General features: G+C 36.2%; 2 protein-coding genes across 2 annotated transcripts; one reads left to right on the plus strand and one right to left on the minus strand.

The window, feature by feature from the left end:
- The first annotated feature begins 73 nt into the window (after positions 1 to 73).
- LOC132617470 (PLASMODESMATA CALLOSE-BINDING PROTEIN 5-like) lies at positions 74 to 3,793 on the plus strand. Its single transcript, XM_060332469.1, has 3 exons — positions 74 to 491; positions 814 to 1,068; positions 3,238 to 3,793. Exons 1-3 carry the CDS (start codon positions 428 to 430, stop codon positions 3,270 to 3,272), a joined length of 354 nt encoding a protein of 117 aa, XP_060188452.1. The 5' UTR covers positions 74 to 427; the 3' UTR covers positions 3,273 to 3,793.
- LOC132617469 (uncharacterized) lies at positions 3,625 to 8,811 on the minus strand. Its single transcript, XM_060332468.1, has 5 exons — positions 8,646 to 8,811; positions 8,471 to 8,541; positions 8,256 to 8,336; positions 7,842 to 7,885; positions 3,625 to 4,033 (listed from the first exon to the last, which is right to left on the minus strand). The coding sequence occupies exons 1-5, from the start codon at positions 8,758 to 8,760 to the stop codon at positions 3,934 to 3,936; spliced, it is 411 nt and encodes a 136-aa protein (XP_060188451.1). The 5' UTR covers positions 8,761 to 8,811; the 3' UTR covers positions 3,625 to 3,933.
- Between the last annotated feature and the right edge of the window lie 9,067 nt (positions 8,812 to 17,878).

Genomic DNA, 17,878 nt, shown 5'->3' on the forward strand with positions numbered 1-17,878 from the left:
CTACAAAATCAGGAGAAGTGAAAATGTCTTTTTATTCATTAATAATTTCTATCACAAATAAAATATAGCCTACACTCAAAGCACTTGTTCAATTTTGGGGACAGTATGGTCAGTAGCACATATATATGTATGTTATATAGCCATGTTGGATTTGAAAAACCCTAGCAATTAACCCTGAGATTTTAAAATTTCCAATCAGAATTTCTTCTAATAAAATATCAAATTATCTTTAGTAGAGCCCAAATTTTATTGGTTAAACCCCTCCATGTGAGACCTGGATAGCATCCCACTTCATCAAATAACTACAAAAATATTTACAGAAAACTGTGCATATTTTACATCATAAATCTATATAACAGTCAGTGAGCACCACTACCCTCTCCATACCCCCAAGCAAGTCTCTCTTACCTTTTCACAAAGGAGAAGTATGTCAATTATCCCAAAAAAATTTCTTGCTCTGCTGATTTTGATGTTTGTTACAAAAATTTCAGGTAAAATCCCAACTCATTTGCATTCAAAAGACTAAGTTTTACACTTTGGTTTCATTTGATTCTTTAGAATGCTAAATAATGCTTTCCTTATAATTAATCATGGCTTCTTCACTTTCGTACTTGCTTTTTCTATAACTTGCCTTGAAATGTTTTCCTTGAGCCGAGGATCTATCGGTAACCATATCTCTACCCCACAGGGTAGGGGTAAGGTATGTGTACATACTACCCTCCCCAGATCCCACTCGTGGGACTACGCTGGGTATGTTGTTGTTGTTGTACTTTGGTATCATTTGATATGTGTCATTTTAATGGATGAAAATAGTGAATGGACAGCTAGAAGAATGGTGCATAGCAGATGAGCAGACACCAGACAATGAGTTGCAAGTGGCTTTAGATTGGGCATGTGGACAAGGGGGTGCAGATTGTAGCATGATTCAGAAGGGGCAGGTTTGTTATTACCCAAACACTGTGAGAGACCATGCTTCTTATGCCTTCAATAGTTACTTTCAGAAGTACAGGAAGAAAGGTGGCAGCTGTTTCTTCAACAATGCTGCTATGGTTACTCAAGTTGATCCTAGTAAGTATCTTAATTAGTCCTCCTCCTGTTTTCATTTTTAACAAATACCAGATATTAGGTTGGTAATCTTGTGTTTGCTAAATGCTAATCAGCCAATAAGTGCCAAGAATGAGACAGAAGAATGGTCGGAATATACTCCTAAAAGGGAGATTCTCGCTCTATCAAAACGATGCTCATTGAGCTGGTTCTCTCGATTGCTAAAATCATCTCAAAGTTGAAGTTAAGAGATAAACTAAATTATTGCATAACAATGTTCTCTGCTAATAGCTTAAATGCAAAATTATTTGACTACCTAAGTTGAACTTAATAGATAGAATCGCACTATAAAGAACCTACAAAAACCCATTGCAATTCTTTTCCATTTATTTAGGGAAAAGGGTCAAATTTGCCCCTCTACTATGCGAAAAGGATCAAATTTACCCTCCGTTAAAGTATCGGTTCAAAAATACCCTCGACGTTACCTATATGGTTCAAATATACCCCTCTTCCATTAAGTATGTCCTAGGCGGACATCCAATCTCACATGTCATTGATATTTTGATGAGGTGGACGCCACATAGCATGCCATCTCAGTAACCCAACCCTTTTTACTCCTCATCTCCACTTCTTCTTCCACCACTAACATTTTCTTCCCCTCCACCACCATTAACTCTGAAACTACCCCTCATGTGAAGAGCCTAATGCAAGTACTTAATCCACAATCTGAAGAATTGAACTCAAATATAGTTTGCAAACCCAAATACTTCTTTCTGCAAACTTTGATTTTGGAATTTTTGAACAAATGCCATAAAAAACCTTTGATATTTTTCAAGCTGTTGAAATGTTCAAAAAGATGAGAAAACAAAAGAATTAGGCAACAGTCTAAAACTATAGAAGTTCATGTTATGACTACCACAACATAGGAGCTGAATTTTTTTTTTCCTTTTAAACTCGTGTTAGTGTGGACATTACACTGCATTGCAGCCTTGTCGCAAGTTTTTGTATTTCAACAGTTAGCCCACAACATCGGGAGAGGAAAAATGGAAGTCCCAAATGATAACAAGCATTGTTCAAAAGGTATTTTGAGTTCAATTCTTCAGATTGTGGATTAAGTACTTGCATTAGGCTCTTCACGTGAGGGGTAATTTCAGCGTTAATGGTGGTGGAGGGGAAGAAAATATCAGCGGTGGAAGAAGAAGTGGAGATGAGGAGTAAAATGGGTTGGGTCACTGAGGTGGCATGCTATGTGGCGTCCGCCTCATCAAAATATCAATGACGTATGAGATTGGATGTCCACCTGTAGGTAACGTCAAGGGTATTTTTGAACCGATACTTTAACGGAGGGTAAATTTGATCTTTTTCACATAGTAGTAGGGGCGGATCTAGTCATTGCCCAGGGTGTTCACCCGAACACCCTAGGCAAAAAATTACAGTATATATTTGGGGTAAATTTTTTGTGTTCATGTACATATATTAATTTTTGAACACCCTGAACAAATGAAATAGGCTAGCTCAAGTGGTTCAGTTATTTTTCCGAACACCCTAGTGAAAATCCTGAATCCGCCACTGCATAGTAGAGGGGCAAATTTGACCCTTTTCCCATTTTTAATTTATTTCCTTCTCTGCAATCATATGAGATATACTGTAGCATCTTTGCAAGAGTCCTCCATAAATTTAAAACAGTATATCTTAGAGCACTATTAGAGGCGGATCCACAATGTAACATGTGGGTTCACGTGAATCCATTAGCTTTTGTCTCTCTCTATATATATTAAGAAATCCACTAAATATTTATAAATATTTTACCATGAATTCTTAAAATCGTTATAGAAATTCATAAACTTCAAATCATGAATTCGTCTCTAAATCACTAAGCAAACACACCAATGACATCTTTGAATAAAGTGAAGAAAGAAAAAACGTGCCTTGTGAGTTGTGTCCTAAGAAATGTCTAGATCATGCTATCACACGAAACCATGTTAAAGTACCAAGGAGAAAAAGAGACAACGAGTCCATGTGAAACCCTCTATGCTAAGCTCAGTATGGATCTAGATCAACTTATATACTATCATGTTCTATTAGGTAGCTTTACTTTTATTAGTACTTGCTTTTTCACAAATTCTTTACTCAGTAGTTAGTAGTATACCCCAACAAATCAGCTAACTTTATCCACATTTTGCTTGCTTACAGGTCATAATTCTTGCCACTACGAGTACTTGCCCTAACGCTTAGTGCTTTTCAATCCCTTAATGCCAAGTTCAGGTTTCATCATTTATGCCAAAGATAATCCCGGACATCCAACTTCCTTATATCCCGGATTTGAGAAATTAGAATTCAATATATTGTAGCCATTTTTGCTAATAAAGATTCGAGGTATCAGCTGCCTGACATGCACTAATTTATCTCTTTTTGGTGCTTATTTACTCATACAATGCAATTTCAGCAAGCGCTAATAAACAAATAAAACTGATATGAAAAAGATGAGTGCTAAATGAACTCAATTGTCATAACTCAGCTTAATTGGCCCAGGCTAACCCCACGTGCTATGGATAAAAATCAGGCTCATGCACCATGACAAAAATGTGAAAGCTCGAATTTAGCATTAACTTCGTATTAGGAAAATTCAAATCAACTTTGGCGCTTAATACCACCATAATGAGGATAAAATAGTCTTATGTATTCAGTATATTGAACTTCAACATCTCTTTTACACATTCAAGAGCTGATGAATGATGCTTACAGGACATTTCCCCAGTTCCATTCCTATTTTACAGGAAGTGAAACAGAGAAGTGTCACGGGCACTTTTGATTCACCAACGTTCATTAAATCTGCAGTATCAATCAAGTTTAGCAACAACAGCTTGCTAACTTTGGGCATCCATTCTCCTAAAACAATAAACTTGCCCAAGCAGCAATAAATGCAAAGCCACCAAAAGGGGCTAAGGTTGAGTATTTCCTGTCTTCAAGAAGTGCAACTGCATAACACCTGCAGACAGACCAGCATTTTGTTTTTCTCAACATGTATATATTGCTAAATGTTCACTTTAGAAGATAAGTAACAACTAATCTCGAAATAATAATAGATCTTCTCCTTCCAGAATGCTATGACTAACCAAATGGTCAGCTTTCCTGCACCATTACCATGATCTTATCCAACATCTGCTCATATATAACACTATTGGTCTTACAACCATTCAGCAAACTAGCATTTCACTTCTGTAGCTATCCTTCCATCATATAACACTTCGCCAGCACTCCATTTAAACTATCCAATTTTGATTCTATTTGTAGCATCTTCATCTATCGTATCATTTTCCTGGAAATCGAGCCTAGGTGACTGACTTTTTTCAGTTTTACTTTTAATTATACTAAAATCTTATTCTCTAGAGTGCTTGCACTGTTCTACATAGTTTAAACTTTTGGTCGACACTCTAGCTAGTTTCGTCAATTAGAATAATATCACCTACAAACAGCATACACCATGCGACCTCGTCTTGTATATTGTTAGTTAGCTTATCCATAACTAGGGAAAACAAGCATATGCTCAATATCAATCCCTGGTGTGAACTCCCCATTATAGGAAATTCCTCTGTATATTCTACAGCTATTCATTACTAGTGATGGCTCCTCCCTAAACATCCTATATGGCAGGCATATATAGGTTTAAAATATGAAATTCATTTTTCTCCAACACCTACCACAGGACTTCTCTTGACGCGCTATCATAAATTTTCTCTAGGTCAATAAACACCAGGTATGGATCTTTGTCCCTCTCCCAATAAATTTCCATCGATCTTCTTAAAATTCAGAAACTTTATGTCCGAAATTAACTAGAGAATGGATAATTTGATTCTCATATGCCAAACCACCCTTCATTTTCATTAAGAGGGAGTATTTCAATCCGTATAACACACCCTACTAAAAATGTCACGTGAATTCATTCAACTGAACTTCCAAACTATTTAGTGTCAATCATCTAAGAAATTCCTATTTAGATTCATTTACACAGACTCTCGACCATATAAAACCTTAAAAAACATCATTTGGGCAAGTCGAGCCAAATTAAACCACTAAAAATCCATCTCTAATTCAATCTATGAGCGGACCCAGAAGGAACACCTATACTCAGCCATGCCCATCTAAATAAATGCTGAAGCGTCCCAACTAATAAATTTTCGACTGATACAGCTTCTTAGTAACAGCTCTAGGTTCCAAGATCCATAAGTTTATAGGTCCAACCTCATCAATGCTTATTCATTTGTTTTATTTTGATAAGCAAGTTCTAAATGCAACAATGACAATAAACATGACTATGTTTACTGAAAATTGAGTCTACTCCTGATCAAACTATGATCATGATCTCATAAATTTCATTTCCCAACACCTGAAAAGCAAAATTGAAAAAAAAAAGGGTTTTACAAGGTGGAATGGAAATAGCAAAGGTATATACAAGGTGAAGGAGGGGTACAAGAAGACAAATCAAGTTGAACCTCAGATTACTAACTGGCCTTGGTTAAACTTTATCTTATAAAAAATAAATAAAAAAAATTACTAACTGGCCTTGGAAGCACATTTGGAGAGTTAAAGTGCCCCATAAAGTGGCATGTTTCACTTGGCTCTTAACCAATGAGGCTGTTCTAACTCTTGACAAGCTGGCAAAGAGGGGTATCCTCTTATGCAATACGTGTTTCTTATGTGGTAGGGATGCTGAGACAGTTAGACACCTTTTCCTACACTGCAAAGTCACTGACCAACTGTGGCAGATTTTTATTAATCTCAGAGGCATCTCATGGACAATGCCTAGTAAGATTAGTGACACTCTTTTCAGTTGGGAGGAAGCTAGACTTGGTGGTAGAAACAAAGATAGATGGAGGATCATTCCTGCTTGCATTTGGTGGACTATACGGAGGGAAAGGAATGACAAATGTTTTGAAAATAGGTGTAGCAATGTGCAGATGATTAAACTTAACTGTATTTTGTTGTTCTGCTTTTGGTGTACAAAACTTTTCTAAAATGAGACGGGGCCAATTGTAGATGCTTTAGGTTGTGTCTAGAATTGTAGGCTCAGTTTTGGAAGTTTTTTTCCCTCTTCCTTTTTGGTAAATATGGTTTTTCCAGTACTACCTAAGTACTGATTTCAATACAAACGTTACCAGTTTAAAAAAGAAAAGGGTTTTACATAACTAGACTAAATAGCTGCAGTAACTGCTTTCAGAAATTATCATGACTTTAGGATAACAAATGTCATGAAAAAGTCACCAGAGGATCCAATACCAAAAAAGAATGAAGTATCAGAAGAACATTGCAGATCCATGCCAAATCATTCAAGTCCCCAAATGATACAGTGTTTAATATTGTACTATCTGGAATGCTCCATGAATTTCAAGGTTCACAAAAACTTTATCCAAAAGAGTAGCGCAGTTAACTTTTATGGACTCTAAATGTTACTTAACACTTAGAATACTATCAAGAATTTTAAACTGCAATATCTAGTAGCCCTACAATACAATGACTGTCAAGCTGAAAAGGCCAAAGCTTAATCTGGATTAAAGTTGAAAGCTAACACAAACACTAATGGGGAAATTTTGGTTAGAATCATGTTTCAGGATAAAGAAATCAAACTTCTTAATTACTAAAAACAAATACTGACAATCAGCTTCTTCACTAATAAATGAACTTTTAAACCTTTCTGATCCTTACATTCTGAATCAATGGATAGATGATTTTGTTCCAGCATAAAAGCTACATGTGGCCCTGTAAGATCAACTTACAAGAAAAGGCACCTGATCCATATATAATATTTTTTGACAATTTTTTAATCCCACTGAAGGAGAAGACCTGAAATCTGGATGGTAAGAACTTAAAGACCAGACCTAATAGTTCCAAAGAAAACCCTTCTTTTATTTGGTGAAACTAAGAATCACAAACTTTGATGTTCATAGCAGCTTTTAGCATAAAAATGTGCAATTATCTTTAGCATGTTTCAGACTAGCGTCCCAAATTTACAATTAGACTGCAACAGCCTTTTATGCTGGATCCAAAGCTCAAGCAGGACTAATTGGGGTCCTTCTGTTATTTGGAAAACTCTAGTAAATTTAGTTACTAAAGTTAAAAGGTTTAGACATGATTACACTTAACCAAAGACACAAGTAGGGAGATGCTACTGTCAACAAATTACAAGAAAAGGAGGGAACTGCCAAACAATGTTAAGTATTCATTAATTAAACCAAAAAAAAAAAAAAAGATAAAACAACCAAGTTCACAGTTTAATCTTGTCCTAGGTCTTCACACACTTTGCACCGGTTTGTATTGGTACTTATGATCTTCTTAAAAATGATGTAAGCTTGCCAAGAGTTCTTCTAGTAGATATCCATTCTTTCTCGCCAGATAAATTAATTATAGAGAACATTGCAGCTGCAGATATCCTAATATTTCTAAGAACTCTTTTTTGATAATCCTAAATCTGGGATAATGGGCCTGCCGCTCTACCCCACTCCACTTAAATATCAGACTTTTGTCTAGAGCAGGATTTGAACTCGTGACGTGCGCCTGACCCACACATCGGGCGCTTCGCTCTCACCACAAGACCAAAGCCCTGGGGCCTTTCTAAGAATTCTTAGCTATGCGTGTGTGTGCTGTGTGATCAGTAGATTTAGAATTTCACTCAAACATTAAAAAAGAAAGTGTCTTTGAGTTTATGCTAGTTCTCATTGTAGAACAAGGTAAAATGGTGTCAAAGCACTAATAGCAGTCATATCAAACATGGCGAGATGCACAGAAATAGAGTTACTTACGTTCCAGAGAAAGCCATAATTCCACCAGTTAGCAGTCCTCCAAACTACACAAGAGGGCAAAGATGTTTAAACGCTTTAAATGGGTCACAAAAAATATAGGGATAATTACAGCCCAATACGTTTGGGTGATCTATCTCTCAAGGTAGGAGTAAGGTCTGCGTACACTCTACCCTTCTCAGACCCCACTTTGTGGGACTATATGTTGTTGCAGTTGCTGTACATTTGGGTAATCTAGTTTACAAAATAGCCAGCAAATGTATAGGTTTTGTATATTTATACTTAAATATACATATACTTTACATATAATATACATATATGAGGTTTTGTATAATTGGGCTACTGCCTGTAATTAAGTTTGGCCGAAGGACATAAACGAAGGAATCCCAAAAATATATATGTAGTGAGGGAACTCACAATGTTAGGATGTTTAGTGATAGGCGCAGCAACAAGGGCAGCAGTATGAACCAAATGATACAGTGATGCAGTATGCCATACCTGTAATTTCCAATTTGCAACAAAATAATCCAAAAAATTCAATCTTGATTCTTTTTTCTAGCATTAATAAACCCAACAAAGAAAATCCTAAACTGAATAATGGGGAAGAGAGTAAAAGAAAACAAGAACATAACCTCTTTGTAAGTGGGATTTTTGGGCTTGAATCCATGAGCCCCATAAGTTCCTAATCCAAGAGCAGCTACACCTGTTTCCCAAAGCTTACAATTTTTCAGTAACAAGGATTCTTTAAACCACTCCCCCTCAAAAAAAAAAAAAAAAAGAGAGTAGAGTATCTAAAGTAATTCTTACCAGATATGGCAGCAACCTTGTGCCAGATTTGAGGATCCATTTTTGGTTTCTCTTTCTTAGATGAACTGTTTTTGATAATCTTCTCTACTTTGTTCACGCTTGGTCGTCGCAGCATAGGTCCGTTGCTTCTACTGATCGCTTAGGGGTCGTTCGGTAGATAGTCGAAATTATGCCGGATTATAATCTCGGATTAATTTATCTCATCTATTGGGATTATTTTATACCATCTAAAAGATGGTATAAAATAATTCCAGTATAAGTGGGATAAGAAGGTATAAGCTGGGATATTCCAGCACTAATTTTTGTACTATATCTGGTACAAGGTATAAATTTATACAAACATGATATAAAAATTAATGATGGGATATCCCAGCTTATACCTTCTACCAAACGACCCCTTAGAGTTTTCTATGTATTTGTCCCAATTTATGTGATACACTTTTTTTTTTAGTTTGTATCAATTTTTTTATATGTACGGGGCCTCACACATGTAAATGTGACCCCATGACCCTTTGTTTGGATGGTTGTTTCCCGTGGTTCATTAATGTACAGTATGGTATAGTACAGTATGATGTTGTATTGTACTGTACTGTACTGTATTAATGAATACAATGTTTGGATAGACTGTATCGTTTAATAACATTTGTGTTGTTTAGTTTGACTGTATGGTATTGTATAATAACTTATAAGTTTACTAAAATATGCTTAACTCTTAATTAGAAATTAATTTTTGTTGACACCCAATTTTGTCCCGTCTCTCCTCCAAAATACCTATTTACGCTTCTAATATTTTTAGAAAATTAAAAAATGCATATATTTATTTTTTTTACTATAATTATTAGCCTTTTATCAATACCGGCACTTCATTATTATATTACAGTTACTTATTATTATTATTATTATTATTATTATTATTATTATTATTATTATTATTATTATTATTATTACAGTTCACAATTTTTATCATTTCAGTATTTTACCAGCTTACGCACACGCATCACATTTATCTTTGCATAATTAAATAATAGTATTTATCTTACTGTGGATTTTCAAAATATTATTGCACGGCTATTACAACGCCATTTTTTATCTGAGCATTAGTGTTTGCATATTTCATGTCGAGCAATATTTTAACACAAGTTATTTAAATAGGTCTCTTATTCAAATTTAGAAGCCAAACTATTTCTTGCACTCGGTCCGTATTTTGACTTACCGGACTCCAAATCAAAGTTCGATTAATTTTTAATATCTTTTGGACTAGCCCATATCTTTTATCTTAATTTTTAGAACAGTCCGTGTTTTAATTCGCTAGTCCATTCTTTTAATACCCGGTCTAAAATTGACCCAGTCCATAAATGGACCGGGTCTGACCCATTTATTGAAAAATAAGGGAAACCCTCATTTTCCCTTCATTTTCACTCCCTCCGCCTCTTTTCCACCCGTCGTCTCCTTTTCCCTTCTCCTTCACCTCGTCTCCGCCTTCCCCTAAACCCTAGCGCCGCACACCCCCCCCCCCCCCCCACCCTCTCTCCTTCTCTTCCTTCTCCGCTCCCCCCCTCTTTCATCGTCATCCTCCACCTCTCTCACCCTGTCTCCTCTGACTTCGCCCATACCCCCACGTTATCTCTGACACCCTCCACTACACCTCTGCCGCCCCATTTCTCTTTGTCGCCCACCCCACACCACTGTCACCCCCACCTCGTTTTGTCCCCCCCGCTCCTCTCTCTCTCTCTCCTTCTTCATCAGAAACCCTAAACCCACCCTATAAATAATTGTGGAGTGGAATCGATTAACGGGGGACTTTTGGGATTCAGAAAATTCCCCCAAGAATTGAAGCCTTAAAATCGTTGAAATCCCCTTAAGAACAAGTCGTTTTTTTTACGGCAGAAATCCTCTAGAAATTAAGGGAAATTCGGAGAAATCGCAGAAATTTCCCATATAAGACATTAATTCTTTAGCTGTACTGTTCGATATCAAGTCAAAATCCACACCTTTTGTTCTGTTTCGTCCTTAGCATCTGTCTAGATTCGAAGGGTATGCAAATTCGGGGTTTTTAGTGTTTCGAAATAGATTTGAAGTGTTCGAGTGGATATTGAAACCTTCGCCTCACTTCGCTGCACCCGAAGAAGGTAATCCTATTCTCTTTAAGTTATTTTTAGTATTGCTTGCTTATTTTCTGCCTATACATTAAATTGTTAGTATAGTCATGTTAATCATTAAGTTAAGATTGTTTTTTTGGTAATTGATATTCATTGCTTTGTGACACCATCTGTTAGTTAAGCACGTTTACATGAGTTCGATTCCTGTCTAAACATGTTCATGAGTTAGTTCTTAATTTGGTCCCGATTATTAGGTTCAGGGATCAGTATGCAAGAGTTAGATAAGTAGATGCCTATTTTAATCATGTCCAGTTTGTATAGGTTAATTACTGATCCTGAAATCCTGCTTAGTTACTTCTGCTGGCAATCCAGTCCCTGTTGTGCTTGTTGTTACTAGCTGAAGATATTCTTGGTATTCGAAAATGTTGAAGGAGGTTCAAAATGCAATCTATACTTTCGATATTGGCTTAATGCTGTTTGGTAAAAATGGAACAAAATATATGACTATGTTTCAGTTAGCCTTAATCTTGATATTTGTTCATGTTTGTATTATCTGAAGATTATCTTAGTATAAATCTTATCTCTATATTGGCTTGTTTAATCAAATAGTATGATTGATAATCCTTACCTAACATACCTGCCTTAAAACTTTAACAAATATGTCCCCTGTTTGGTTCAATTTCTTTTTTTTAGTAGTTACTTTCATGATTTGGTTCAGTTTAATATCTTTGGCTCGGTTGCATTTTGTTATTCAGCAGACTTAAGACATTTAGTCCGTTTAGCATGACTAGTTGTTAGCCTGGTCCATTTCGAGTATATCTTTGGGAATTATATGAATACGATTTGTCTAGTTTCATGCGTGTCCTGTGTTAAACCAAGGTAGAAGTAGCTAGTCGATTGTTACATAATAGGGCCTAAGCATGATTGGATTCAGTTTAGCTATGCATAATAGTGTAATCAGCCTACCTTTATGTCGTTGCTTATCTGAGTAAAATAGACTAGAAGACATAAGAAATAAACTTATTTCAAGCTTATGTGTGAATTCTGTTAGCTTGAGGATTCGGAGTATATGTATGAATTATGGATATGGTATAATGAACTAGTCCCCTACATTCGAACCTGGCATCCTATCTTTGCGTCTGTTAAGTATGTCCATTGGCAAACATGAATCTCCTCCATTGCTATGTGTGAATCTGTGTTGAGCTAACAGATCCAGCCAAGCTTATCACGCATTATTTTGAATGAGATGTGGTCTGTCTTCCAAACATATACCAATAAAAAGGGACGTCAGCACATTGAATGTACTGGTATGTAAAGCAACTGAATGAAATAACATGAGACATGGAAATAACATCATAAAACTGAAACTGAAGTCTGGTCATGAACATGAATACATATAGATATAAAATGAGTAAAAACATTATAAGTAGGGAGAGCATAAACATAACCGACAGCATGGTTCTGGTACTTGCACCTTAGCAGTAGAGCTCCCATACCTTGCCAGGGATATGAGATATAAATATAACATGAAAGGATCCAATCATTATTAAGGACTCGTCCTAAACATGAGCGGAGCGATCCTCATCCTACGATGGCTAACGTAGTTTCAGGGTGCTTGAAGCCTTCTCGGTAATCTGTGCAACTCCAAAAAAAAAACATGAACATGGAAAATAGGTGGCACTTGAGCCCATGGTTTTCATAAATCATAACTTGCATGTACATGGATATCACTTCATAGTATTCTTGCATGAAAACGTGTAAAGCATGCAGACTATTTTCTTGAAATAAACATAATAAACTATAACTTGCATGTAAGAACCCATGGAATGCAAAGTATGGGTTCATGGATTACGGACATATTTTCAATAATCATAATGAAATATCAAGAACTCAATAATGGATTAATAATACTTCAATACTTAGTATAGCATAGTGCATGGACTTAGGCTTATCATGAGCATGGTTAAAAACCTAGTTTTCGTATAACTTCATACTTTATGGAAGAAGTGGCGTAGGGAAGAACAAAGATGTTCGACACGTAGATAGCAACCCTACATACTTGGTAACACTCCAAACTTGAAATAAAAATCTGAACTTTGAAGAAGAATCCCGAAGCTTAAGTCTTGAATCCCTTTAATTAGGTTTTCTTGAAAATCCTAGGTCAAGAATGATGAATTCTTGCTTAATGATCATGAGCGTATGTTAGAATCCAATTGAAATAGGTTGGGATTGCTTACCTTAATATTCTTGGTGATGGAGAATGAGAGATGTTCGTTCTAGGGCTTGGAAACCGGTGAAAAGTGGATTTAGAACTGAACCCCTAGTATTTATAGTTTCTGATGGACACGGGCAATGTACAGGCTAAGGTACGTCCCGTACTTTGAAGTACGGGCCGTACTTGGATGCTCTTCCAGTGATAATTAATTTCGATGGGGGAAGTATGGGCTCAAGGTACGCCCCGTACCTCAAAGTACAGGCCGTACTTTGCTGCCCGTACTTGGGTTGTAAACTCTCAGTGCACTCTGCCAATTCCCCTCGATGTACGCCCACCATTTTACGTCTCGTACATCAATGTACGAGCCGTACTTTGGTCGTAACTCGTACAATTGACGTCCTGAGGCCAAATTTTCCAATTCTAACACTTTTATCTTGGTTTCTAAGTCCCCGAATCATGAACATCAACTGGTTGGGGATACGAGGTGTTATAAGAATGGGTAAAGGTATATACATATAAATGTTTTTCAAAAGTATAATATGCATGCTCATGGCCCTCAATGGCAATCATAGGCACAAATTGATTTCTGCGGTCTTTTATCATTAAGGTCTTACTATATGCTTACATTTCTAGCTTACATACTCAGTACATTATTCGTACTAACGTCCCTTTTCCTGCGATGCTGTGTTTCATGCCACACAGGTATATATATATGAGTAGAGGACACTTGTCATAGGTTGTTCCCGGGCCATCAGCTGGATTGGTGAACTCTACTTCTGTTCGGAGTATTGCCGAGTCGGAGTATGTATGTATGTACATACATGTGTCGTATACATTTATGGGTATGTCGGGGCCTGTCTCGGCTTATGTTATGGTATCTTGGATTGTGTTAGAGACTTTTCAGACAGTGTCATGTATATGGTATGTCGGGACGTCGCCAGTTGTCTATAGCGGCCATGTAGGCCCGTATGTACATGTATATTCTCTATGAGGAGTTTTATTGAGTTTTATGTTGAAAAGATATAAAGTAAAGGATGAATGATTCATAGGTCCACATAAGAATAATAGATAAGCAATGAATGGAATGTCAACGCTCGGTCAAGCAGGGCATCAGGTGTCAGTCGTGGCCCTCCGAGTTGGGTCGTGACAGATTAAAAAAGAAGTCTTAGAAAGAATAGATTTACTCAAAGATTCTAGGAAAGCTAGCAAATGGCTTAGTTTGATACAAAAGTTGCAATGTAATTAGTTTCTTTATTGTTTTAGGCCTGTTTTTCTCATTGCACCCTTCCTAGAAGGTGGCTTTGAAGGTGCTCTTTAGATGTATTGGTTTCTTGTTGGTTAATGGTAATATTTACAGTTTATCAGGAAAAAACAATTCTCCTAATCAACTATCAAATGTGATAGTATTTATACAGTATTTAATACCTGCATAACTCACCTCCAAATCAACTACCAAACAATCTCTTAATTCACAAACTCACGACCCAAAGGTGTAACTTCTACGGTAGAGAAAATGACAACAATGGTAGCTTTTGTTTGAGAATATGTTTAAAATGATCCTTTAAGTATGCACTGAATTGTCTTGGTAATTTAAATTTATGAAAAGTTAATACTTTTAGTCTCTATTAAATATTTGATAATTTATGTTTGTTAAATTTAAACGAAGGTAGACACATCAATTGTCTTAATTTGAATCAATACATGTTAAAATTATTATGTTATACCTAACATACGAAAAATGGTCCAGAAAGCAACATAATAAGTAAAAGATTCAAATTGGACATACTTATAGCAACACTGAAGGAGTAAACAAAACAAATGTAACTAATAATATAGAAATCATAACTAGAGCTAATTATCAAAACTAAAAAGTTGTTTCATCCTATCTAAAGCTATAGCAATATACTTTATATTACGGAGTGAATCCGAGTGCATGTTTTTGACCTTGGCTAATGTTGGAACGACGGGAACAAAGCTTTGACGTTCCATAAATTTCGTTACTGGCACATCTATAATCTTTCTATACTTTCTCTTCCCAAAATCATATTCGTATATAGCTCCATCTTTTGAAAACCGATGTACTAGGAAGAATAACGTCTGTTTGTTGTCGATCCATAGAGGACGACTATAACAGTAACAATCCGAAATTAAACCAGTAAAAAAGTTGTTTGTAATGTGTACAATTTCCCAGTTGTTGATTTCATCATCATATCCAACAATGACAATATATTTCTTCAAGGCCCAGACTAGGTGACGTTTTTCTTGGACCACCCCAAACAATGAATCATGAAAAAAATTCTATCATCATTTCTTGAAATTTAACAAAACCAAATATTACATTAAATCATGAAATTAGAAAATAACAATGTAAAGTTTGTTGATAAAAACTAGAAACAGTATTGAGCTAGAACCAATAAAATAAGAAAAAATAACTTATCAAATCATCGCTGCGTCGTGGCAAGCCACTGCCTTGAATGCGATTACGAACTAACTACGGTGCATATCGTTTAGCCCGTTCACTCCCCAAGGTTCCAAAGCACTTCTAAACACTTGCACTAGTGGCCGGAAGTTTGAAATTTGCATAAACTATTGCCCAGAAATCGGAAGAGAATGGTAACATTGAAGTAGAAGAAGAGATGTGTTTTCGGTGTATTTTGAAAAGAAGTCTCCACTGAAATATATAGGTAGGCTAGGATCAGAAACATCCCCTAATGTTCAGAAAATGAAGAGTCCACATTAAATATGAACGAAATAAATGAGGCCATTGAATCTGAGCCATTTAATTCAAGGGAATGAATTAAGACATCTGGTAAGGATGTATTTGGTGAGACCATTAAATCTGAGCACTTTAACCTAGGGAATGAATCAAGAAATTTTATATTGTAACCACTGCATTACCCATATAGGAATTCCAACAATCCCCCACTAATTCAATGGTAAAGAATAAGACTAATTTCTGGGCAAAAGAAGGAACATGTACTTATGTGTCAATATCTTTCGATTTGAATTAACACGTAGTGAAATGAGGCAACAACAAATATCCAAAAAGTGAAGTACTCTTGAAGTAAATGGACATGAGTTGAGGCCCCCCACAACACATACTATATCCTTAGTTTTATGCAAACTCCGCGATACTAACAAAGTGCTTTTACGGTCATGCACACACCTTGGGCCTAATGAGTGCTCCAGAAAGACGGCCCAAGTCTTTCATAAAAGGCTACCACACCTTTACACTCACGTAGGTGATTCCATCAAGTCTATCTTAACATAGACCATCTTAAGGCTATGGAATCATTAAGAGCAAATTAGCTCAACCTTATAAAATACTAGCACACGCCAAAGGGACAGGAAATTTAGAGTATATTGACGCCCCTATATGGCTTCGTTTGACCACAAATGGGTATTCACCATATTGCCTCAATCCATAGGCTTTAGCCCCATCCCCCTCAACATTTCAAGGATCATTTTCCTTGCTCTACCCTTAGTTAACGGATCCGCCAAATTCCTTTCGGACCTTACATACTCCAAGGAAATGACACCATGTTTCAACAATTGTTTAACTGCACCATTTCTGATGCGAATATGTCTACTTTTTCCATTGTACACTGTTTTTTACAATTCCAATTGTCGCCTGTGAATCACAAATTAAAGAGACTGGTGAAGCTTATCTTCCCCACAATGGCACATCTTCCAAAAGGTTTCTCAACCACTCAGCTTCTTGCCCTGCCAACTCAAGAGCAATAAACTCATATTCCATAGTAGAACGTGTTATACAAGTCTGTTTGGAAGACTTCCATGAATAGCACCTGCACCCAAAGTAAACACATAACCATTGGTGGAGCTAACTTCATCATAGTCAGTTAGCCAGTTTGCATCACAAAAACCTTCTAAAACAGCAGGAAATTTATTAAAATGCAAACACCAATCCATAGTACCTTAATAAACGATGAAGAGCAGTCCAATGTTCACTACTGGGACTATGAGTATATCTACTCAATCTACTGACAGCATAAGCAATATCAGGCCAAGTCTAGTTCATGAGAAACACAACACTCCTAATTATTTTAGCATATTCAGTTTGAGAAACACTAGATTCTTCATTCTTTCTCAAGTGTATGCTAGGATCATAAGGAGTTCTTACTGGGGCAACATCAAAACAATCAAACTTTTTCAACATCTTCTCAATGTAATGAGACTGACACAAGGAAAAGCCATTAACAGTTCTTTTGATTTTAATTCCTAAAATCATATCTTCTTCTCCAAGGCCTTTCATTTCAAACTTAGAAGACAAAAAGTTCTGAGTCTCATTAACAACATTCACATTAGGGTCAAAGATTAACATGTCATCCACATATAAACATATAATCACACAATCTGATCCTATCCTTTTAGAATAAACATAGGTATTAGAAGCATTAACAACAAAACCAACATCCACTAATGTGCCATTAAACTTTTCATACCACTGCTTAGGTGCTTGCTTTAGGCCATATAAGGATTTTCTCAATTTTCCTGTCCTGGGACCACAAAACCTTCAGGTTGGGTCATATAGATCGCTTCCTCTAAATCACCATTTAGAAAAGTCGTTTTAACATCCATTTGGTGTACCACTAAACTATGAATAGCGACAAAGGCAATAAGAGTTCTAATGGTCGCTATTTTAGTCACAGGAGAATAAGTATCAAAGTAATCAACACCTTGCTTTTGGTTAAAGCCCTAAATTACAAGTCTAACCTTATATTTATCAATTATACCATATGGTCTCAATTTCTTCTTAAATATCCACATGCTACTTATGGGTCTAAACTCTAGGCAAATCATGCAAGTCCTAAGTGTGATTAGAAACGATAGAGTCTAATTCACTTTTAATGGCCTCTTTCTAAAGCATAGCCTCTATTGACCTCATTGCTTCATCATAA

This window comes from Lycium barbarum, chromosome 11 (genome assembly GCF_019175385.1).
Source record: "Lycium barbarum isolate Lr01 chromosome 11, ASM1917538v2, whole genome shotgun sequence".
Taxonomy (NCBI): domain Eukaryota; kingdom Viridiplantae; phylum Streptophyta; class Magnoliopsida; order Solanales; family Solanaceae; genus Lycium; species Lycium barbarum.